This window comes from Falco rusticolus, chromosome 16, assembly GCF_015220075.1.
Source record: "Falco rusticolus isolate bFalRus1 chromosome 16, bFalRus1.pri, whole genome shotgun sequence".
Lineage (NCBI taxonomy): Eukaryota > Metazoa > Chordata > Aves > Falconiformes > Falconidae > Falco > Falco rusticolus.
The window spans coordinates 2870187-2893160 of record NC_051202.1 but is presented as its reverse complement, the minus strand read 5'-3'; the positions used below and the strand labels follow the sequence as shown (position 1 = coordinate 2893160).

Sequence of the window (22974 nt, the reverse complement as noted above, 5' to 3'; positions counted from 1 at the left end):
CAGCGAGGTGCTGGGAAGCCAGGGAGAGCAGGTTCCTAATGGGGAAGATGGTTCAAGGCCGTGTCTAATCAGTATCGCTCTCTCCTCCACCCCTGGACCAGCACAGGGTAAGTGAGCTCAGCTCGGGGATCCTCGGGGACGTGGGCTCCTCCAGGTCACGAGTACTAACTACAGCTTGGAGGCAGCTGCAGGGAGCTCTGAGCAGCCCTAGGCAGTGGGCTGCAGGACAAGAAGGCAGCTGTGGCCATCTCTCGGGGGGGTTAGCTGTCAGCCCACCCTGCTGCTGCACACAGACACCCCAGGAATGCAAGCCTTCGCCCCCCAATCCCGGTCTCTCTGAAACGTGCTGCTGGGAGGTGAAGGGCAGCGTATTTATTTAGCAGGAAGGTTTCTATGCACAGCCATTTACTGCTTGCCCTGCTGACCACAGACGTGAGAGCTCTTGTGCACAAAATATCCAGAGAAAACTACCTCTAATTAGAGGGTAGGGTTAAAAATATCCGTAGTCCATAAACAGAGGGAGGCAGACAGGGAAAAGGCACATGCCAGTGTGACTGACGCCCCAGGAGGGAGACGAGATTAGGAGCGACTCAGCCTCACACATACAAATGATTCAAAATAGACGAGCATATGCCTGAGCAATGAACTAGGGAAAAATGATGGGACTGGAGTAGGAGTAGGGTCATGGTCTGTGACACCAGAGAATCAACAACTTGTCTAGACTACAGCAGACAAAAAAAGAGATGCTGCCTTAAGCTAGGAGCGAGAGGCACTGCAGCACGAGTGCATCCATAGAAAGCTGCCCTAGCAGCAGAAGTGGCGTGGAAGAGAGAGGGACGCGGGCCGGGTACCTGCATCTATTCCCAGAGCTGCTGAGAATGATCTTGGGTAAATGCCATATCTGCAAAGTGCTTTGAGATCCTCAGATCGGAAGTGGTATATGTACACATGGGCGTCTTTTTATCTGCAGAACCTAAAGTCGCTCTAAGAACAACCCAAGACAAGGCAGGATTTTGCTTCCAAATGTCCTACCCAGTTAGACCGAGGGGTCCTGTCCAGCCCCCACGAAGGCGATCGGCCTCGTTCAGCCAGGGGTACGATACGGCTCCACTTGGATGCGGTAGCATCCTGCTCACCCGACTGCAGCTCTGGGGAGAGTTTCCCTCTCTGATGGCCGATTCTGTCCCCTACATCACCTATGACCTTCCCTCTGTCACACACAAATCTGGCTCTAGAGACGCTTCAGATTGCCTGAGGAAATCCTGCCTGCTGGCATTTGCCCCCTGAGCAAACGCGGTGGCCAGGCCCCCCTCCTCTTGCACGTCAAGAAGTTTTTCTTTAATGCTGGACCAAGCAGGTGGCCTCCAGAGCTGCTGTCCTCCCCGAGAGGCTGCACAAGCAGCTCCCACCTGGGAGAGCAGCCGAACCCTTGCACCGAGGCGGTGTGTGCCAGGACCTCCTCCTTCACAGGGCGGCGGAGCAGCCTGCCGCCGGCACGGCTTCAGAGCCCAAGGGGGCTGGAGCGAACCCGGGGAAGGTCCAGATGGGCAGCCCTGCGGCCTCAGACACGCAAGGTGTGTCACAGCTCGTTGGCAGAGTCCTTGGAGCCCCAGTGCCTCAGATAATAACGTTCCTGTCTGCCATGTGTGTTGCTATTGAAAACTCATCGTGACAGGCACAGCCTGTTATTACAGGTTTGAGCAGCTTCTTCCCAGCAGGGCTTGAACCTCAGTTTGGGCCTCCGGGCACTACAAGCATCAAAAGGATATCCATTTTTTCTGAGTTGCCTTCAGAGCCCACTCAGTGTACAACACGCTCCGTACAACTTTTCAAAATCCCTAAGGTGTTTTTTTCCAGTTTAGCCCTCGGTCACCTCCCCCCCGTTCTTACAAGCGCCAGGAGCGAGGCCCTGCTGCCTTCTCCTGCACATCTCCAGGGCCACCACCGCTGCTTGTGCTTGGGCTGGGTCGTGCAGCCCTTGCTTCTCCATCACTCCCACCACAGGCTTTTGCTGGAGCTCGGGAAGGCTCCTTGGCAGGACACATGCTCCCTCCCTCTCATCCTGCAGATTCCTCTCCTTGTTTTAAGCTCTTCAGAGAACAAAGAAATCAAAGAAGAGACAGGTTTATGCTGCCCCTCATCATGCCTGAATACACCCCTGCACTACACAGGGCTGCCCTTAGTGCATACTTTATTCTAGTTACTTGTTTCAACATTAAATAATGAAATGGGAGTTCCATTTGTGTGTGAAAATCAATGTTTTGCAACACAGCACTTTGCCGTTCTGGTTTGATGTGCGCTACAGTTCTTGTATAATATTTACTGCGACTCCTTTTGCTTGTTGAGTTTCCCATTTCAGATGGCTCCTCAGTGGCGATGGCAGATCAAAAGGCAGAACCTCGCTGTAATAAAACCATGGAGGCAGCATAAAGAGAAGCGCTGGTACTAGTCGTGTCTGCCTGAGGTGGGCAATCGGCACGTATGTCCTATGCGAGGACGTATATACAAGATGATGTTCAAGATTTCACACCCTGGTGTGTTATGACGGCGCTAAGGTCGTATCTGCTTTGCCAGTTGACTTCAAACTGGCCTCTGCCTGCACTGATTATTCACAAACATCTCTCAGTGCACACCTAGGCTAAGCTCCAGCCGCCTCGGGAGGGAAACCAAGGCTGAGACGAGCCCCTTAGCACAGCTCCAGCTCCCCATCACGCGGGCCAGCTGGCCTGGGAACAGCGGCGCAGCACAGCCCGGCCGCCGCTTCCCCAGCGCGGCTCTTCCCCACTCCCGCACGGATGGGATGAGCCGGGTTTCCCATGTGGAAAGCCCAAGGTGCTGCAGGCTGTTCACAGGTCCACGTTTCACCTGGCCCTGTACATACAGCTTGGAAGGCCAGAAGGAGCACAGGGGCTAGACCCCCCTGCCCCCCCCCAATCCTTCCCTGTTCCCCCTTTCTCAGCTCCACTTCTTCCCTGATCAAGCTGCTGCTGGAAGTTGAAGAGGAAGCTGGCAGCTCAGTGATTACACTTTCTCACTGATTATACTCTATGTCATCATATTTTACACCTCCTGTCAGGCCAGTCTGAACGGACTGTGTTAAAATGACTCCTTGCTCAACAAAGACCCAACCCAAAGATTGGTAGAGTCAGATTTTAAGCCATATAGTGTTATTAGGCGATTCCTTCCCCTTCATCCCCAGTGAAATGTCCCATCTGGCCATTAGAATTGATGAGACTCTGTATTAATTTCACCAGGCTCAGATCAGCCCTTTAAATCTACTCATTAGCATCTTGAGTTGGATCTGCTATATTATCAAGTTAAATACATTTTTACATCCCTTAATTTCTACCAGCTCTGCCGAGCCGGTTTACGGAACAGAGAAGAGCTCGGCTTTCATTCCAGCTGCTTCATCTTCAGCAGCATCTTAATTACATCCCCATCACACACTACTGACAGTGACGCAGGAGCCAGCATTAACCCAGGCTGACTCGCTCCATTTGGGGTGAGTGGCCGGTGCTGATAATTTTTGTTTTTTCCTGTTAATCAAAGAAAAAAGGTTCTGGGACACTTGCAAGGGCTGCGCAGTGGCTCGGGATGCTCCCTGTGCAGAGCCCCTTGCCAGGGCAGGATCCCTAAGGGAAACACGTGGCTGCGGCCGGAGGGTTGGGTACCGCTTGAGGACTTGGGGAAGCTCCTTGGGAAAAGTCTCTGCCCTGCTGGCTGTTGGCCTGGCTTGCTTCCTCTGAGTTGGTCAAAAGTTTATAGTGAAAGGCACAGCTCAGCGTGAGGCAGCATTTTAGGGGGTTTTCACCGAGAAATCCCTCGGTTTAGGGTCTCTTATTAAACCCAGGGGGAAGCACCCGCTCTAGAGCAAAACTTGGGTGGGTTTTGCTCAGCCAAACATTGCCTTCAAGCTCCTTTTCCAGCTTCTGCCGGCTCAGCACCACGCACAGCCCTCCCAGCGCTGTACTGGCGGCCAGTTTCCCCCGGCGGCGCCCAGCGAGCGCTGCCCCGGCGCCTCTTCCCACCCGCACGGGCCCGTTTTCCCGGGAGGCGGCGGGAGGACCCGCGGGATGCGCCCGCCTTCGGGGCTGCGGGATGGGGATGGGGGAGTACCCCCTCCCCGCTCCAGCCCTGCCCTCCGGGGCCTGCCCCCTCCGGCAAGCCCTGCTGCCGGCCCCCCGCCGGGATCCGCGCCCCCCCGCCTGGTTTCCGCGGCAACGGGCCCCGCGGTCCCCCCGCCCCCGCCGCCCCCCCGCCCGGGCAGTGCGCAGGCTCGGCGCGGCGCGCTCGGCTCCGCACACCCCATCATGGCGCTGCGGCGGCCGGCGCTGCTCCTGCTCCTGCCCCTGCTCGGTGAGTCCCGGCCACCGCAGCAGGCGACAGCGGGGACACCCCGGCCCGCGGGACCCGCCGCGGCGCGGCCCGGGGACGCGCTGCCCCGGGTCGGGGTCCCGGGGAACCGGGGAAGGGGGATGCGCTGTCCCTGGTCGGGGTCCCGGGGAAGGGGGATGCTGCCCTGTCCCCCGGTCGGGGTCCCGGGGAACCGGGGAAGGGGGATGTCCATCCTCCGGTTGGAGTCCCGGGGAACCGGGGAAGGGGTATGCGCTGCCCGGGGTCCCGGGGAAGGGGGATGTTCTGCCCCCCGTCTGGGTCCTGGGGAACCGGGGAAGGGGGATGCGCTGGCCCGGTCGGGGTGCCGGCGAAGGGGGATGCGCTGTCCCCGGTCAGCGTCTTGGGGAACCGGGAAGGGGGGATGCGCTGCCCGGGGACCCAGGGAACAGGGGAAGGGGGATGCCCTGGCCCGATCGGGGTCCCGGGGAAGGGGGATGCGCTGGCCCGGTCGGGGTCCCGGGGAAGGGGGATGGTCTGCCCCCGGTCTGGGTCCTGGGGAAGAGGGATGCTGCGCTGCCCCCGGTCGGGGTCCCGGGGAACCGGAGAAGGGGGATGCGGTGCCCCGGCCCTTGTCCTGGCGCAGGGAGGGGGAGGATGCGCACCCCGGCCCGGGGAGATGCAGGGACGGGCTGCTCACAGCCGGGCCGGGGGCCGTGCCGTGCCGTGGGGTCCGGGGCCAGCCCCGACCTCACCGGCTCCCCCGGCGGGAGCGTGGTGCTGCGGGGAGTGGTGGTGGGGGGACGGGACGGGACGAGAGAGGGGGGAAACATCCCAAACCCCCAGCGCAGCGAGGAGCGGGCCCAGGGCTGAGGGTGCCAGGAATGTGCAGGCTCGGCAGGCAGGCAGGGCGGACACTAGTGCCTATTCAAGACCAGGCACAGGCGCCTATTGTTCCGGGGGCCCCGCATGAATGTTTGCAGTTTTAATTGCAAAAACATTTGCTAATTCCGCTCAGGAATGAATTTGGGCTCATTTGTTGTCTGGCTATTAATAGTGGGGGGACGAGGAGGGGGACAGCAGCCGGTGGGCTTGCATTGCCCTCCCCCCCCCCCCCACGCCCAGATGGCAGGAGGAGAAAACGGGACAGAGTGGGGTTAGGGTGACAACCAGCAACTGATTACTAAAATGCACGGGGCTGTGCATGCATGCACGTGTGTTACACACCCCCGATAACTGTTTCGGGTCGACTCAAGACTGAAGTGTATTGAAATATTTCCAACAGTTTACCTAAGGACAAAAAAATTCTCCAGTGAGTTGAAAAAACTTGCGGAGCCTCTTGGGCCTCCAATAAAGTGAGATTTGGGCACTGCTTACCAAAAAAGTGAGTGGAGAGGTGAGGAGATGACTCTGACACACATTTGCGATGAGACGGGTGTCATGGGCTCCAGGGTCTGTTGTTCGCTTGCTTTGCTGTGGTCTGTAGCAGAAACAGTTTCAGCAGAAGAAACTGGGAGTTCCTGACCCTGGAGCACCGCATAGTCTTCCAGGTGCTAACTCTGGATTGGGATGCTCCCCTTGAAGGAGAAAAATGACCAGCTTAGCACAACTCTTCCTTACAGTGGGGCTGCAAGGTAGAAAGCCGCCCCGTTTCCCTCCTCTGTTACGTGAGCAGTGCCAAAGTGTCCTGTTGAATTTGGCCTAAAAGATAGCCAGGCTGGAAATGAACTACAGATACTTCTGCCTTTCTTTAGACACACAAAAGTTGCTAAAAACAGCCAAAGACCACTCATTTCATACCTCTGCCTGAGAACATTTATCTGGTGAGCGAACCAAGTGGCAACAGGCTTTGCTCTCCTTTTAAATACAAAGGATTAGGGCCAAATCGAAGTGCCTCGTCCTGTAGTGATTTCCAGCTGTTTTCAGATTTGTGGTCATAAGCCCAGAAGAGTGGGAAGAAGCGAGGTCGAGAATAAAAAGAAGTTTGTTCCACTATGCTTGACTTTACACACTGGGGAACATCCCCCTAAGTTAAGGTTACGCTGTCAGCAGTACATAAAATTAAACATGTACTGCAGGGTTGGTGATGGATAGTGGGATAGGAGCGTGACTGTAAGGATGTGTTTGATGCCAGCTGACTACTTGGTGCAAGAAAAGGCACAGAAGGAAGGTGACAAAGCTAACGATGCTGAGATCCCAAGCTGCAAGACTGACCTGTATGCTTTAGGCAGTCGGTGCTGCTTAGGCTGTAAGTGCTGCAGGGCAGGGATTGCCCCCTCCTGCAGCACTGGCGCCAGAACAGACCCTGCTCTTGACCATGGCCTGAACACTTTGCCACAAAGCAGTAGCCCATGAAGCGTGGAGCACTCGGTGCATACCCAGCTCCGGGCACTGCAGGCATCTAAAGCTTCTGCACATCAGGGAGAAGCCATGGTCATAATTAAACTAGTGGAAGTTACTGGCATCAGTGATGGAAAGTGGGGCTTACAGTTGATATCGATGTTACGTCCTACTTCAAGGTCTCTGTTGCAAGCTTCCCCGTGGAAACAAACATTTGGATTTTGAGGATTTCGCATGCTGTGCTGAAGGCAGAGCTGTAGAGACTTTCCTAAAACTCTCAAGTATTTTCTATTGAAAATAAAACATGTTGATACATTATAATCCTTGATAGGGAGATAGGGCAGGTTCTTGGCACGTTTCAGTTTTAAAGCTCAGTATATTCAAATCTCCCTTTGATTTGAATCTGAGGTTTTGGTAATATGTTGGATTTTGCAAAAGGTTTCTCAAACTCTGTACAGAGTAGAAGTTCTCATTTCTTTTTTTTTTTTCTTTTCTTTTTAATATCCATCTGTCCCAGCCACCAACAACTGTTCCGAGTCAGCTGTCAGTGCCAAAAATCACTTGGTGGAAATGTTGTTAGCTCTATTGCAGTTATGATAAGTTGCTTGTTGGCATTTTCTGATGGGAAGTATTTGCAGTATTGCTTTCTTTTCAACAGGCAGTAAAAAGTAGGGACGAACGGCTTTGAGAGCCATGCCAAAATCAGACACTTAATAACCTCTTCAAAAAAATTCTTGGGAAGGGCTTGGTGTTCCTATTTGGGTAAGCAATATCTGGCATCACCACCAAAGAGGAGTTGGATGCACATCTACTTTACAGCTGTTGACAAAGAACGTGACACCAGCACATTCCCTCTTGCTCTGAATACTTCTGGGAATTACTCGGTTACTGAAGCACAAGCAGATTCAAAGAGTAAAATGTGTTTTCTTTAGTGAGGAGAAAGAGCTCGGTGGACTGAGATGTTGCTCTGATCGTGAACTTAGGTTCTTTTCCTGACCTGTTTATTTTCCTTGTATGAGTTGAATCCTGGGTCTCTTGGCCTGCTGCAGCTGTTTTTCAATTATCTGTCCACACACTGAGGGTTTGCACCGGGAACACATGTTGAATCGCCAGAAATCACCTAAACAAGTAAATAAAGCGGAATGAGCTCCTGCATTTAGCTTCACACATAAGGACAAAAGCTGCTCTGCATAAGGGCTGTGGGTGGGTGGGCCAGATTTCTGAGCCTCCTGCCGGTATGCCCCTAACCTCAGTCCACCTCAAAGGAACCGTCAAGAGTGGTTCCAAAGAATGTTTATCGATATGGTGATAGGCGCTTTATACATATAAATATAAATATACTATACCGAGGGGTAAACCATTCCTTACCCCCACTTGCTCCTGCTTTCCTTGCGGCTTGGATTATTATTTAAGTTTCTCTTGCAAATTGCGCTTGCTGCTTTACCATCTTCTGCGATGAGTCTTTGTGTGTTGAAGCAGAATTGGCCTCCCAGTCGTATATTTAGAGCTAATGCTTCACAGTTGATTGCATCAAGCCCTGATGATCCGGAGAAGGTTCATGAACTCCTTACGGAGCAGGCCTGAAGTGGTGGGAGGGAGTTAGCAAGGGGAAAGATTTCCGGAGACCAACCAGGATCCCGAGTCCTCAAGAGTCCTTTCCTGCAAAACAAGAGCGTGCATTGCTAACATGCCCCTCAACAAGATAAAACAACTGCTCTCTGCGTAAAAGCTGGTGGCCTGCTTTGAAACTGCTGTTTATATAAGGAGATTAATTCGAGATATAAAATTAATTAGGATAATTACATTCTCAATCTGGTTTATCTATCAGTTGGAATATGAACTACACCATCTTTTTCCAATTGATAAGGGCTGTTTGCCTTCGCTCTGAGCCCCCAGGGAGTATCATGTTTTTACGAGACACAGGATCAACCACTAAACATCAGTTGCACGTAGTGGAGGAGTAAGGGTGTGTGCAGCAAAAGCCATTCCTTCGCTGAGTCAGGACATGGCCTAAGAACCAGTTAATGGCTTTAATTGCAGTAATGAAAGTTCTGGACACGGTTTTAATTTTCACCCAAAGGGGCTGGATTGCTGTTTGGGTGCAGTTCTGTCCATAGCTGTTCTTGGAGCAGAGGAAATACCTGCTGGGCTGCAGTTCTCCAACTCCCACGCTGGCAAGGAGAATTTTCAGTTTCAGAAAAATAAACAGTAACATAAAAACTGCCCTTTTTTTTTTTCCCCCCCTTTTTTTTTTTTTTTTTTTTTTTGGCTGGAAAGCTCAGGTCTCTGTTTGCTTATGACCCTTCAGAGTGCTAACATCCACAGTATTAACTTGAGATGAGATCAGAGGTATTGTTTAGAGAGTTTCATTCTTTTTTTTCTAGAGACTTAGCCAGCGAAAGAGTCCCATCTGTGGGGAACAGGACAGCAAGGTGCTCCATGGACTTCGCCAGAACGTGGGTCTCCAGGATAACCAGCTCCTCACAGATTTCTGCATCTCATTTTAGATAAGCGGAGGCTGAGCAGCCTTCCTCTGGGGATACACATTGAGGGAGCTATACATTAAAGATGTTTCCTGCAGGAGAATGGTCAGCTGAGGTTCTGTTATCACTTCTTTCTGGGCAGTCACTAACTTTGACTGCTTTGCTGTGTTTCATGCTGTAAGAAAGCTTTGTGTGGCTCCTGTGCAGAAGCTCAGCTGTTTAACACACAGCTTCAAAGTGCAAAACCAAGACAGCTGCGTAACTGAGCTGGTGCCCAGTGCTTATTAGAGCAGCATCTTAAGCCAGGCCTCCAGATTTCTTAGAAAAAACACGCAAGAAGCAAGGTCTAGAGGGGGTGTTCCTCTGCAGTTCTGCAGTGTTTTGTCAAAGCTCCTTCTCTGCTGCGTTGGGTATCAAAGGAAATTGCTTCTGGTACATGTTCCAAACCAGGCAACTGGCAGAGAAAAGAGCAGCAGATGCAGGAGCAAAATTTATACAGGGGATTTGGCAAAAAAAACCCCAACCACCACCCAGACCTCTGCAATTTCCCCTGTTCCTGAGAGCACAGTTGGGTAGGATTCCCATGAACTCACCTGCAAACTGCTGAGAGCTGTCAAACGGGAGTCCAGTCAACACTGGGCCGGCATTAACTAATTAAAAAGAAACCCAGCCACATACATGCTGTAACCTGACAGCCCACAGGTACTTCAGATAAGCTCAAAAAAAAAAAAAAAGGAATTGTTCTGTCACGCAAGAATCGCTTGTCAGTATAAATAATATAATGTATGGAGTTATGTAGTGTCCCTCGTGGAACAGAGCACAGGGCTTAACACAGAGTCGGTTACAAGGGGAAATGAAGGTTTCAGTGCAGCGATAGATGAAGTAGATGAAATTAAATTGTGTTCAGATAATGCTTAAGGTTTTCTTTTTTTTTGTTTAAAGTCATAAATCCCAGGGATTTCAGAGTTAAAGCCAGAACCTACTCCCATCGATGTACCTGATTATTACAACACAAATGTAAGATCAGCAGGTTTTTAGGAGCCCTCTTAATTCATTTGGGTGCAGCTGGCCCATTTGAACACACTGGGCTTGAAAACTCCAGTGTGCCAGGGACTTACTCTAGCTTTGGCACGCGGCTAAAAGGTAGCAGTTGACAATGTTCAGCAGTATTTCAAGATTTGTAATCGCACCATTAAAAATTATTTTGGTGGCCTAGGTAAGATTTTCTGCTGAGCTGGAGAAACCCACTGAAATCCAAGGGGATTTGTTCCCGTTACTGGGCTGTATTTCTAATGCCTGTGGGCTCTTCTGAAAATTCCCACCTTAATAAAATTTTGGGCCAGTTTCTTAGCCCTTCTTCTCGCGGCTGGCATTTTACAGGTGGGATGTGAATTGGGGTACTTTGGTTTAGACTCTGTTCTGGAGGGTATAAGTATAATGCTTCTAAAAATTTAGCTCGTTGAAAGCGTCCGACTTCCCTGCCTGCTCCACCTGAGATACCTCATTCACTTGCCGTTTTTGACAGTCTGGTCCAGTATGTCTCAAGATGTGTAACCATGAAGTCCTTCAATGGTTGCTGAAGGAGCCCATATTATCTTAAGTCAGAATTTTTGTTTCATTAGCAGTAAGGAATAAGCCTGGTAAGCAATGTCATGGCAGAGAGCTGTTTCGGGAAACCCAGCTTACCTTTTGACAGAGCCAGCAGTGCTCTGCACAGCAGTCCTGCTTTTCATTCCCTGCTTTGCATTCCCTGCAGAAAGGTTCCTGCCACTTCCCACCTCCCTGGGGTGGCTGCATGCTCTCTCAGACCCGCTCGAGTGGAGCCAGTTGCACAGCTGAGGACGTAATGATTTTGTCTGCACATAAACGTACAAGGCTTTGCTTGATCTTTTAGGCCAAGGTCTGCCATGGAGACAATATTTTCATTTTGCTAGGATGTCATCCTTGGAAAAAAAACGCCGTGACAGATGTTACTGCCTTTACCTGCATTACAGTAGCATGTACAGCTTCTGTTTGCAGATCAATGTTTGTCTTTGCTAGGTGATGTCAGACAAAAAAACCCAAAACCAAAAAACCCCTCGCCATACCAATTTGTGTCCTCCTCACTCAATGAAAGCCACCCAAAAGACTAATTCATCGCACTGTTGGGCTGCCATAAAGATGAGGAGCATCCCTGAGAGTGCTGGATGCTAATGGCTGCGTGAGCAGCCCTTGGAAGCGCAGCAGTGGAAAGAAGCGGAGTGTCCGTAGGCGAGGTAGCTACCACATACCCCGAGGGTCCATTAAGGAGATTGCTGCCTGCTAATGGACTTCCTCCTGAGGGCTCTGGCTGCTAACACTCTCTTGAATGATTTCCGGGATTTTACACAGTTCACGGCAGGGAAGGTGTTGCGAAGTCCTGCAGTTCTCGCTGCCTTCTGTAAAACAGCTTTTATCCCCTCAAAGGATCTTATCAACAGCTATTTTTAATACACACTTAAATCTTGACTTTAATCTTTTCCTTCTGCATTGATCTCTGCAAAAGCCCGAAGATAAATATTTATTTATACCCACCATGTTGTTTGGAGTTAGTTATTTTTAGAGCCTGGAAAACATCTGCTTCATAGTAGCAAGGTCCTGTGCCTCAGTGACACGCATTAGAAAGGGAAGTCCCAGCTCCGTGCACTGCAGCGACTGGCACCTCTGGAGCAGCGCTGACCTCCCCGGCCACCAGCCCCCTGTCCTTGGGGGAGTGGGTTGGTTTGGTTGAGGTGTTTATAGATACCAGGGACCAAAGCAGAAGGAGTAACACCCAGCCCCTGGTTAGCATGAAGGATCTGTGCAGATGTCAGGACTGGATTCACATGCCACGGAACAGGTTAGCTTCAACCACCACGGATCTCCTGGTTGACCTAGTAGCTCCTGCAGTAGAGGAGGTGCTGGTTTCTTTCCCTCTTTGGTCTTAGCTACCCTGCTGAGATTGCACAGTGTATAAGGACGGGGCTGGTCTGATTTCTCAGGGAGCAAGGAGGCAATGACTTATCTCATTTCTTGTGCATGAGCAAACAGCTCTTAGTTAGCTACGGCTTGGTCGGTGCTGATGGAGCTCCCTTTGAACAGGCGATCTGGAGATGAAAGGCAGAGTGCCTTGTGATCACCTCCCGAATCTCAGGGGCTCTCCCTCGAGCAGAACGGGCTACTTGGGTTAGTCAGCATCCTTATGTATCTGGAGTTCTCCCTTCATTTTGGCCGGTTTTCAACATCCCATAAATAACAGGGCAGCTCTGCCTGCCGGAGCTGCCTCATGCGTGCTGGAGGGGAGGTTAAACCAGGTACCGACTTCTCCCTGCTTCCATCCAAACCCCTCTGGTGGGCCCGGCCAACACGCAGCTGTCCTCACCCACAGGCACCGCGTGCTCTCCCACGCAGCGGGGCAAGATGAGCCCTTTGAAGTCCACGGTTGGGCTGACAGCGGCTTCTAAGGCGCTCGGGTGCCCCCTCTCCCCATTGCCAGCTGTGCCTGGAGTTCTCCAGATGAACAGCTGAGCTACGGTGGGGTCTGACAAGTCTGTGGTGCTGGGTGGCTGGGGCTGTGCCAGGGGATGGAGGGGACTCCACATCCCGGTTTATTCCCGGTGCCCTGCGAGCATGGGAGGACTGGGGGGGCTTTTTCCTGACGTTGTGCCAAGCCATGCCCGCTGCTCACTGGCAGCCCGCTGGTGGTCAACAACAGGGATTGTTCTCCTCGCCCGGGGAGGCTCCTGGGGTTCTGCTGCAGGCTCCTAGATCCTCCTCTTTCCGCAAATATTTGGAACAGATCCTGTTTGGCCGTTCTGAGGGTTTGACTCAGCTATTAAATGACAAAGGCAAGCTGACCCCAGGTTCCCCAGGATGGAGAGGAGATGAGGGTCAGGTTCGGCGATGAGGCAGCAGGCTCTGTCGGAGAAGCCCAGAGGATGTGCAGTGACCTGGTCTCATCTGTTAGAGCCAGGGCAGGATTGCATGCAGCGGTTCTGTCTGCAGCGTGGAAGGGGACCGCTAACCTTCTTGGCTGTAGCACCGCACAGTCTCGAGGAGAGTGTGTTTTTGGAGCTTCTTACGGTCTAGTGACAAACATGTCAAAACTCTGGCTGCTTCAGTATTTCCCAGGAGCTTTTAAATTCCTGGCTCATCCTCGGTCACTTCTGAGGCACACATGCCATACGTCTCACATCTGTTGCTCAGCTCCACATTCTGGACGTGAGGCAAAGCCTCTCCTTGCTGCAAAGGCTTCCTGCTTTTCCTCCCTCCCTAGTTTTCTTTTCCTAATTGTGTCCCTCATTGAGAAGCAGTAGCTCCTTCAAAGAAATGCAAGGGAGCCCATTTGCAGAATTTACAGCTGCTTTCTGGGGCTTGAGTGTCCTCCTCTTTAACAGCAAGCCATTAAGCATGTTCTTAAGTGGGAAGATAAGTGGTGTTACGATCCTTTCATCTTCTGGCTCAGAGCAGGCTGGAGATAACTGGTAAGGGGATGACAGCAAGGAAGATGCATAGGCACCTTTGGATCTAATTCCTACTTTGCAAGGCAGTCTTTAAAGCACATCTCTGGTGGGAACACAGGCTGGTAAAATAAAGCTGGTCCTTCCTTTCTCAGCATATGTCTTTTCCTCATGTCTCTGAGGCAGATCCTCTGTCTGTGCCAGCAGAGCTGGTGCAGAGTGAGCTAGGTTCTCCACTTCAGAGCCTTCCTTCTGGTGCTGACATTCGAGGGACTTGGCTTGAGTTGTCTCTAGACACTGTTTTGGCTGGTGGTTTCATTTCCACATTTCTTTTTTTTACAGCAGTTCTTTGCAGGTTTGTGCTGTACTTTAAACAGGGCTGCATTTGCAGTGTGGGAGTAGCAGTTGTGCACATGATGGGCAAAGGTGGCTGCATCTGCAAGGATCGGTAAGAGAGCGCGCATCAGCGGCAGCTTCACGTGAGTGGCAGTCTTCAGACCATTTTTTTAACAGAGTGTGCATTGAGTTCCAGAATTCCTGGTTTAGTCCCTCATCTGCTGGCTGAAACAGGTGGCAAGCACATGCCTGTAAGGGTCTTTATTGGGGGTGGTCTCCAAGGTCAGCTGTATGCAGCCCACGTGCCAGCTGAGTCCCTCTGCCTCATCTTCCAACCTAGCTGGCTGCGGCCATCCAGCCCAGAGGTTCCCAGCTGTGGTACACACGCCACTCGTTGAAAACAAACCACTTGAAAGTAGCGTGTCAGTGGCCCAAGCCTGGGCCAGCCTGCTGCCTTTTTCTCCAAGGAAACGGGGACAAGTGGTTGGGGCAGGACGTGTCAAAAGCTCAACAATGCCTCCAAGGCACGCAGGCTGCCTGGTGTGGCAGAGAGCCGCTGCTCATCCCACATTCAGGTGAGATGAGACCGGCACCCGTGCAGTTCCAGGATGTGGCAGGGGAAGCTGCCTGCACAGTCTCTGTTGGTAGCCACAGTAGCCGTGCAGGTGAAGTTGCCGAGCTGCTGGGCATGTCAGACCCAGGGGCGTAGGTAAATATTGAGCTGTTTGAGTCAGGGAGCTAAAAGCCTTTGGCAGGGTTTTAGCACAGTTTGCAAGCAGCGTGATCCAGAGGAGACAATGCCTACTGCTCTGAGAAGACCAGATCCAGGCGCTGCTGTTGAGGGGGCTCCAAAGGAGCTCTAGCTAGCACCAGGCTCTTTCCAAATGCCTCCTCTTCTCTCTACTGTTGTGTTAAACAGCAGCTTCTGCCCCCAGCACTCTGCGTGCTCTGTGTGGTGGCAAGTCTTTTCCAGATGAGGCTACAAACCTTCCCAGAGCAAACCCCTGTCTGTCTGCCGGGCAAGCTTTATCTGGGGAGCTGCTGCAGAGCTGAGCGGCGCTGGCTTTTCCACCCTCGAGCTCTTGCATCACAGCCCAAAGTGTGAACAGAGGCTGCAGCCGCCCTCTCAAAGCAGCCTCCAGTGCCTCCACACCTCGCTGTTACTCAGCACTTTCCACTGACAGGGAATTAAGTAGGATTTCTAGGTCATTGTGGGCCTGTCAGGAGGAATCGTCTCCTGTAGACCTCATTATCAAGGCTTTCTCCAATGCCAGACTTCAGAACAATTGCAGCCTGGTTCCCTTAAACACTAACTAATGAGACAGAGCTGTTAGCAGCAGTTTGCTAAATAAAGGCTGTTTCTGCCTGAGACAGAATGAAGCCAGACTGGATTTTCTTAGCTGTCTCTCACACAGAAGGTATTTCAAAGGACCCTTATTAAAATAATGAGCTAGATGTTGCTCTTGTGGTGGCTGCATGGGGTCAGTGCTTGATGCTAGTGCCAGGTGCTTCCCCATCGCAGTGACTTCAAGCAGCTTGTGCTCAAGTGACCTAAAAACCTCTCCAGCTCCCTTGGTTTCAAGGTATCTTGAGCATCGACCTGAGCTCTTGTGACATTGTCCTGCTCTGATAAGGACTTGCTCATGGCGGACAGGCTGCTTGTAGTTCTCTGTGACCTCCGTTTCCTTGGGTGCCATAGGAAGATATTCTCTGGTCCCTGGGTTGTAGCAAAGCTTGCTCAGCATTCACGCACGGGGCTTTGGAAAGGTAAGGGATCCAGCATCTGAGCAGGCGGGACGAGTGGGACTGCCAGGAGGACTGTCTTGTATAGCTGGTTTTGAAAGGAGATGGAGTTTTGCAGATTATGGGTAGGAGACAGGTGAGATTTCTGCTTGTACTGGATGCCGAGCAGAAAGAACACAACCCCCACTAGAGCAGGCTGAAGCCAGGTAACTTCTGTGGATGGTCCTGTAATGACATTTTTCATCCTGCCTCTCTTCCCCTTATCAGAAGGGCCTGGATTAAAGGTGAACTCTGAAGCATGATGGGATGGGTCTGACAGCCTCTGGCTGGCACAGGAGAGCTGGGTGGGGATTATTCCTTGGCCAGTTTGCAGGTTTGTTTGATGTGGTGCTTTGATGTGGCAATGGGAGCCCATGGAAGGTAAATGGTGTCTGGACAGGTTTTTCTCACTCTCTGTTGTCTCTGAAGCAGCAGAAGCGGTGCCAAACAGGCTGAACGGCTCCAGGATGCGAGAAGCAGAGCTGTATCTAGAAAGATGGAACAGTGGTTCTTCAGGAGAATCCAAGCCAGCTCTCACCGAACCCTTGTCGAACCTCTTGCAGGTGGAACTGCTCCTCTCTGTGCCCCGTGCACGGCCTGGATCAGTTAATTGCAGCCAGGATCAGTTAATCACAGCCAGATGCTGCTATTGAGAGTGAGCAAGGGGAAGTCCAGGAGGTGGCTGGTGTTTCAAGGTGAGCTGGCCTGGCAGAGCGGTACAGGAGGGGTCTGTTATCCCGTGCTCTGGTCGGCAGGGTGGGGAATCCAGGATGTCAGTCAATTTTGGCAGCATTCGGAAAGGGATCAGGCTGGCTCCCGCAGTACTGCGCTGAGAAATGACTTCCTCAGCTTGGCTAGCTGGGTGCTGCCAAGACCTGCCCAGCAGAGCTGGTCTGCATGCCCGGTATCAACTAGCCAGTGGTTCAGCTCTACTGGGAGGGGAAGAAAAGGCAGGGCATGATCCGGAGAGATTTGTCGCTGGCTGGCAAGCTGTGCTCAGCGCTGCCTTGGCTCTGATGTGCCATGTCCCCCAGGCTGTTCGGGAGGGGAACTGGAGACAGCATTCAAACGCCTATTGTCTGTCCTTCAGCTGGGAGCAGAGCCAGGAGAGAGAGAGGCTCTGGCAGCATCTGATACAGGGGGCAGATGTTAGGGGAAACATACTCATCTGTAAAACGCTGGCGCTGGCATTTTTAAAGGAGCCTCAAAGGTTAAGTGCCCATGTGGTGGAATGTGTATGTGAAGGTCAAGAGAGAAATCCGGCGCTCCTGGGATTCCTGCTGGGCCTGGGGAAGCTTTTTGAAGGTAGCTCTGGCCACTGGGACAAGCCCTTGTGCAGCATCTGTGGGTTGTCCAGGTGACTGCGGTTCTGGCCCCATTTGTTGAAGCAAACCAGGGGGAAGGGCCAAGCCGTGCCGTGCCAGACTGCGTCTCTCTCGTGGGGACCTTCAGAGGTGCGCGGCTCAGTTCAGCCTGGCTCCCCTCTCCTGCAGCCAGCCGCCAACTTTTGCAAGCACGAGCTGAAAGCACAGTATTTCCTGACCCTGCCTGTCCTCTCCCTTCACCCCTGCCAAAGAAGGGCTCGGCCACAGGTTTCAAGCAGAGTTGGAAACTTGGCACTGAGGCGAGGAGCAGAAAAGAGCCCAGCTTGCTCTTCTGTGTCTGGGTTGGCTTCTGTACTGCTGTGGGGAGTACAAATATGTTCCCAATCTGTTTGCTTCACTGACGTGACTCCAAGACACACAGGCAACAGATACACTGACCAAGAAGGGGCCATTGTTAGAGGGACCTTCTTGACTGTGGCTCTGCTGTAACCAGCCGACTGCTGCTGCTCTCCAAGCGCAGGACTGCAGCCTCACCCGTGCTTCCTTCGCAGGATCTGGAGCGCTTGATCCTCCTGGGTCCCCCAGCTTTAGTTGCACATCAGCACAGACAAGTCAGGGGTTCACTCCCATTTTGCTCGATTTGTCCATCCATGCGCCCTGTCGTGGCCTTTTGATTGACATGCCCCTCTCTGGCAGGCGGGTATTAAATCAGGCTGTAGATAAAAGAAGTCACAAGCATCGCTTCCCTGCAAACCGCCCCACTGAGTGACACAGCGCTCACTGCACGTGGGCAGGCAGCCTGAGCAGACAGATAATTCGCTCTGTGCTGGAGGCTGAGCAGCGAGGAGCCAGGGGAAGGGAGTGATGGATGGACAGATGGACAGGTTAGCATTTTGGCTAAAGAGGAATAAAGGCCCCAAGAAAACCAGAGAAGAGGAAGGGAGTTACCTCGTTTGTTTCCAGCAGCCAAGGCAGGGTTCTCCTCTGAGAGGTATTTCCTTAAGCTGTATCCAGTCCGATTTTAGTTGCAACTTTTATGAACAATACCGGCTTCCCTTGGAGGAACTGGAACGAATCCAAACAGATTTTAGTGCCGAGAAGCAGATCCTGTTATTAATGTCAACCTAATAATTTCTTTCTATCTCCTTCCCACCTTTTTTGCCATTCATACTCCTAAAAAAGCCTGCAGGTGGTTCTCAAGTCCTGTCCAGCCTCTTCTTTAGCTGCTTCTGAAACAGTGGACCAGAGCGCAGCCTCCCCTGGCTTTCGGGGTCTGTGAGAGCATTGAACGTTCCTGCCCCAGGCTGGGCAGGGGGACTGTCGTCCCCCCCTGCCTTGGGAGAGAGCTGGCAGCACAACAGGTAAACCCCAAAGCTGCCAGGGCAGTGGAACAGAGCTCAGCTGAACTGGGGACCAGCACATGGTGCTGGGCCGGCATCTCTCTGGGAAAAGGGCCTCTGACCAGGACTCAACTGGGAACATTCAGCTGAGAAAATTCTCTGCTAAAAATAGCAGCAGGAGATGTTTAAGGAGAAAAACAAGTCATGGTCTGGGAGAAGTTAGTTCCCAGATATGTGGCTAATTCAGCTCCCCCAGGACAAGTAATCTTTTAACCCCTCCATGCAAGGCTCCTTTCTGCTCTATTAAACAAGCTTGCCGTGGTCAGGAATCCAGGTTGGGACAAGCCAGAGTAGCTTTTGTCCTCACTCTTTGCTCTGACATGGCATTACTTTCCTCCCTTTTCCCCTGCTGATTTATGCCAGCATCTTCCTAATAGTGTGCATTGTCAAGCTTTTCATCTTTGTGACTTCATTTGGGCTCCCTTTAATTCCCCATGTACTTCCTAAGAAAATAATCTCTGTTGAACCCGGCAGTGCAACTGCCTCTGCAGGTTTGCAGCCTGTGCTCAGGCTGATGTTAACAAGGTAAGTCTTTGCAGATCTGTTTGCGTGACTCGGGGCTGCCCCTAGAACGAGATTCCCCCAACTCGCACGTCTGCGGGCGTGCACATGGCTCGCGCAGCTCTCCGCTGCGTGCCTCTTTCCCTCGTAGATCTGCATCCTTTGTTCTGACAGATTCACTGCAAAGCTTCAAAGCTGCCTTACAGAAGACGGCCCCACCTCTCCAGCATGGAATGACGGCAGTAGTTTCACAGGCTCTTGGTCGCACGCTCATAGGCAGATGTGAATGTTCCCCTGGCGCCTGCAGTCATTCTCTTGCAATGTTCATTTGTACGTTTTGTGCAACGCCATTAACTAGACAATTGTGGTTTATACCCGAGGCTAGAATTATGCACACAAAAAAGACAAAAATAATACTGTAAAATTGGAGAAAATGTTCTTAAAGAGAGAGCTGTTTTCAGTCATGTCATAAATGATTTCTCTGTGTGCTTGCTCACGCCTTCTCCTGTTCCCTTCTCTAGCCTACTCTCAGCTCTTGGCTCTGATGACTGCTACTCTCTTCCCAACTCCCATTTTCCACAGGAAGATGACATGGTCGGTGGCTGATAAGCAGAACTTCAGATCTGTGTTTTGCTGGTCAAGCTCTAGGCTGGAGGAGAACGGAGGATCAAGAGATTAGAGTCACAGACAGAGGAATAGAGGATTATAGGCTAAAACCCTGCGAGTCTCTGTATTGATGGCTGGGACACAGCCAGCCACTAAAGAGTATTGCAAAGCGCGGTGCTGATAGCATATCCGCTTATTTCCTGTCTTTGCATTTCAGGCAGCTTTTGAGATATGTGTCCTCATCAAAAGCCAGGGTCAGGCAGGTGCCGAGCATCCCAGCTCCTGTCGAAGTCAAATACCTGCTGAGATCAAGTCTGTGCGTTGGCTGGCGCTCAGCCTGGAAAACGTCACTTTGGCTTATGAGATTCACAGCAATCCTTGAGTCAAATTCCCACACAAGACAAAAATAAAGGAACTTGCCCCTTTTCCCATTATGGATCATTCTGTCTCCCTGATCCTGGCCAGAGATCCCTGCCATGTCTCACTGGCCTGACTGCCCTGGAGACTTCCCTTAGCATCTGTCTGCTGCAACAAGAGCCCTGCCAGGAGGAAGGGAAAGGACAGGAGGAAGACCATTGCCCCTGGCTCTCATCACAGTTATCTGCTGGTTCCCTCCCACTTTGCACTAATTTGGTATCAGCATCTGCCACTTTGGGGAGGAAAGGGACTTGCTGAAGTGAGAAATAACGTAGGATGCGCCTGTGTGGCAATTCTTGGGGCTGGCTAGGGAAACAATGGAAGGCAAGTGGGAATAGGCAGGAAGGGTTGGTTTCAAATCTGCCCTGTGCAAATATTCCCACTTCTTTTCAGCGCTCACCATTTTTGTTCCTTGGCTTTGCTTTTGCTGTTGCAAGGCGCTCTCATCCAGTAGAGAGATCGCAGAATGTCACATCCACTGCCGGCTGAGAGAGCGTGTTCCTTATTCTTCCTGTGACTTCCCATTCCTCAGTTTTTCCCTCCAGTGAACTGGAACCGTACATCTTTACTGAATTGCAGGGGACACTGAATTTGAAGGGACTGAGGCTTCAACTGGTAAATGTACAGCATTTTAACAGATAAAAACGATGACGGGGAAACACCGCATGCAAGAACCTCGGCAGACATCCAGGGCAGAATTCAGTTGCATCCCATGGGTTTTCCTGCCCTGAAGCAGAGGTGGGGATGCGCTGGCCTCCTGAGATCCCCTCATGTCCCATTTTCTGTGAACGCACTGATTTTCACGGTCTGTGTTGGCTGTGAGCCAGACCAGTCTGAAGATGTAATTATGCTGTCCATTTGTTAATGAAAACGGCAAGAACGGCGCTTGGTACAACGTGACTGTTTTGATACCTTCCTAGCCAAGTGATCTGTAATTGTTTCCTTGTTGCCTTATTTCTCTTCTGGTTTTTGCCAGAGTCTTGGTGCAGACGTAATTAGAAGCTCTCCTGCCTAACGACCTTCCCTCAAAGCCACACAGCAAGGCCACCTGCCCCTGTTTTTTCCTCCTGGAGAGTCAGCGTAACATTGTGAGCCCAGAGCATCTGTGTCAGGGGCTTGACCTCTGAGGCCAGTAGCAAGGCAAAATAAATTATCTGGGCAGGACTTAATCCCCCGGTTAGTGGTATCTAATGCAACGCAGGAGCTTCATGCCCTGTTCCGTGTTGCTTACCCAAGGAAAATGAGACTATCGGTTCAGCCTTGCGTTTCTTTCTTGGGAAGGGAGAAACTATTCAGGAATGCAAGGGCTGATAATAACAGCCTCTTCTATGCACAGCATTCCTTTTCATGTTTCCTTTCTGGTCCCTCTCCATTACCCTTCATCCCAGGTTTTAAGGGGCAAGTTTTAACTCTTTCCATCTTTTCTTTGAGCTGAAGATGGCCCGAAATACCTTACAGAAAGAGATGCAATCCGACGTGCTGGAAGCTCTCTGGCCTTGCTGCTTCCATCTTAATCTCTTCTAAGTATTAGGTATTAGTCATCCACCCAAGTATTGCTACCTTCCCGTCTTGCACGTACATTCAGTCCTGTCCAGGAGAAAAGCCAGAAACCAGCATACGAGTGTGGGAAAACAGGAGAGCTAGGACCAGATCGTGCACAGATTAAGATGTTGGGCAAGACACGTGCAGCCATATCAGCAAAGTATTAAATGCCCATCGATGTCAACAGCATTGAGATACCTTTGTGGAACTGGCTCTTGGTCTCTTGAGCCATGTCTGTTCCAAAAAGCTATTTCAATCCAACGGGCTAAGTGTCTAGCCCTTCATCTGGGAGCTTTTCCCCCAGGTTGCCAGCTAGCGGCTCAGCTCTGGCTCTCTCCTAAAGCATCTGTGCTCCCTTAGGGAGAGCAGAGCATGAGAACCTGCTGGTGGACTAGGTTCAAGCTCAACATGTCCAGCCAAGAGCTCAGACTTATGCTAAGACCATGAGTAAGCTTGGAGTCTTCCTGTTCAGACAGCTCTGCAGCATGGCTCATGGTGCCTCCTCCTAGTGTGGGCCTAAGGATTTGCAAAGTGGGTGGCGTGCACGTCTGATCCTGAGAACAGGCTGTCTCATTTTTGTGAAGGTGCAGATATGCAGGGCTGTAGTATCTCATCTCTAAACACGCTGCAACGCCGTGAGCAAAACAGCAACCAAAGATTGTGAAATCCTTACCTCCAGGAGCCCTTGTCAGATGGATGCGTGAGCCAGTGTATCTGCAGCTGCATCCCAACGTGACGCGAGCAAACTTTGGGAAACCATCAGAAAGCGCCGTGTGGTCTTCACCAGGCAACACCTACGCTGGCTTCCCTGCATGGGAGAGAGGAGGAACGTTTGTCTGCGGAAGGAGGCTGCTTTGCAAAGAGGCTTTTGACTTAAGAGGGCTCCGTATCTCCTTGCTAGCGACCTGTTTCACTACTGAGGGTGTGGGTGTAGGCTGTGTGTGTACCAGTGCCTTTGCTGGCTGATTAGGAGGTAGAACAGTAAAGCCTCCTGTCTGAAGGGAGTGGGGGAAATTAAAAAAACCTGTACAAATGGCCTGGATTTTAATGGACCTTCTCTGCAGCAAATACAATCAGGTCTTTAAGGTCCCAGTTTAAATCAGTGTGGTCCACCTGCCTGCTGCTCCCTTCTATCAGCTTGAAGGGGCTTTTAACCTGCAACTTGGAGCAAACATACAGCCAGCTCCTTGGACTGGAGGCAAGGGCTGAAAGTTAGGACTGAGTTAAAATCAGGAGATTTAAATCAGGAGATGTAAACAGGTTAAGATTTCATTCCAGAACTGTACGTACTCTTATTTGCAGACAGGCATACCTGTGCCTTCTCTAGTGGTGAGCTGGAAGAGTGAATTAAGAGCAAAATCTGAAATTCTTGTATCTTCAGATGAACCTACATGCTCAATGCTCTTCCAGGCAACTTTGTCCTGTGGGGTCCTGGTACTGCTGAGACCGCCAG

The 22974-nt window shown here is 51.5% G+C and overlaps 1 protein-coding gene and 1 long non-coding RNA gene across 6 annotated transcripts in view; one reads left to right on the top strand and one right to left on the bottom strand.

Annotated features, from left to right (window-relative positions):
• Positions 1-2252: 2252 nt before the first annotated feature.
• Positions 2253-22194, bottom strand: LOC119158149. 5 transcript variants are annotated; one of them, XR_005107780.1, is made up of 5 exons: positions 18004-22194; positions 8041-8331; positions 6821-7792; positions 5710-5909; positions 2253-2402 (listed from the first exon to the last, which is right to left on the bottom strand). It is a non-coding gene; the product is annotated as an uncharacterized LOC119158149 (long non-coding RNA). The 5 variants fall into 5 exon arrangements; XR_005107779.1 differs by lacking the exon at positions 2253-2402 and having other exon boundaries at positions 5164-5909; positions 18004-18120; positions 19176-22194; XR_005107778.1 differs by lacking the exon at positions 2253-2402 and having other exon boundaries at positions 5164-5909.
• The window catches only part of JAM3 (junctional adhesion molecule 3), a 32529-nt gene continuing 13816 nt past the window's right edge, over positions 4262-22974 (top strand). The window contains exon 1 of the mRNA XM_037409718.1: positions 4262-4356. Coding sequence (XP_037265615.1) covers positions 4311-4356 — 46 coding nt within the window. The 5' untranslated portion in view covers positions 4262-4310. The remainder of the gene's footprint in view (positions 4357-22974) is intronic.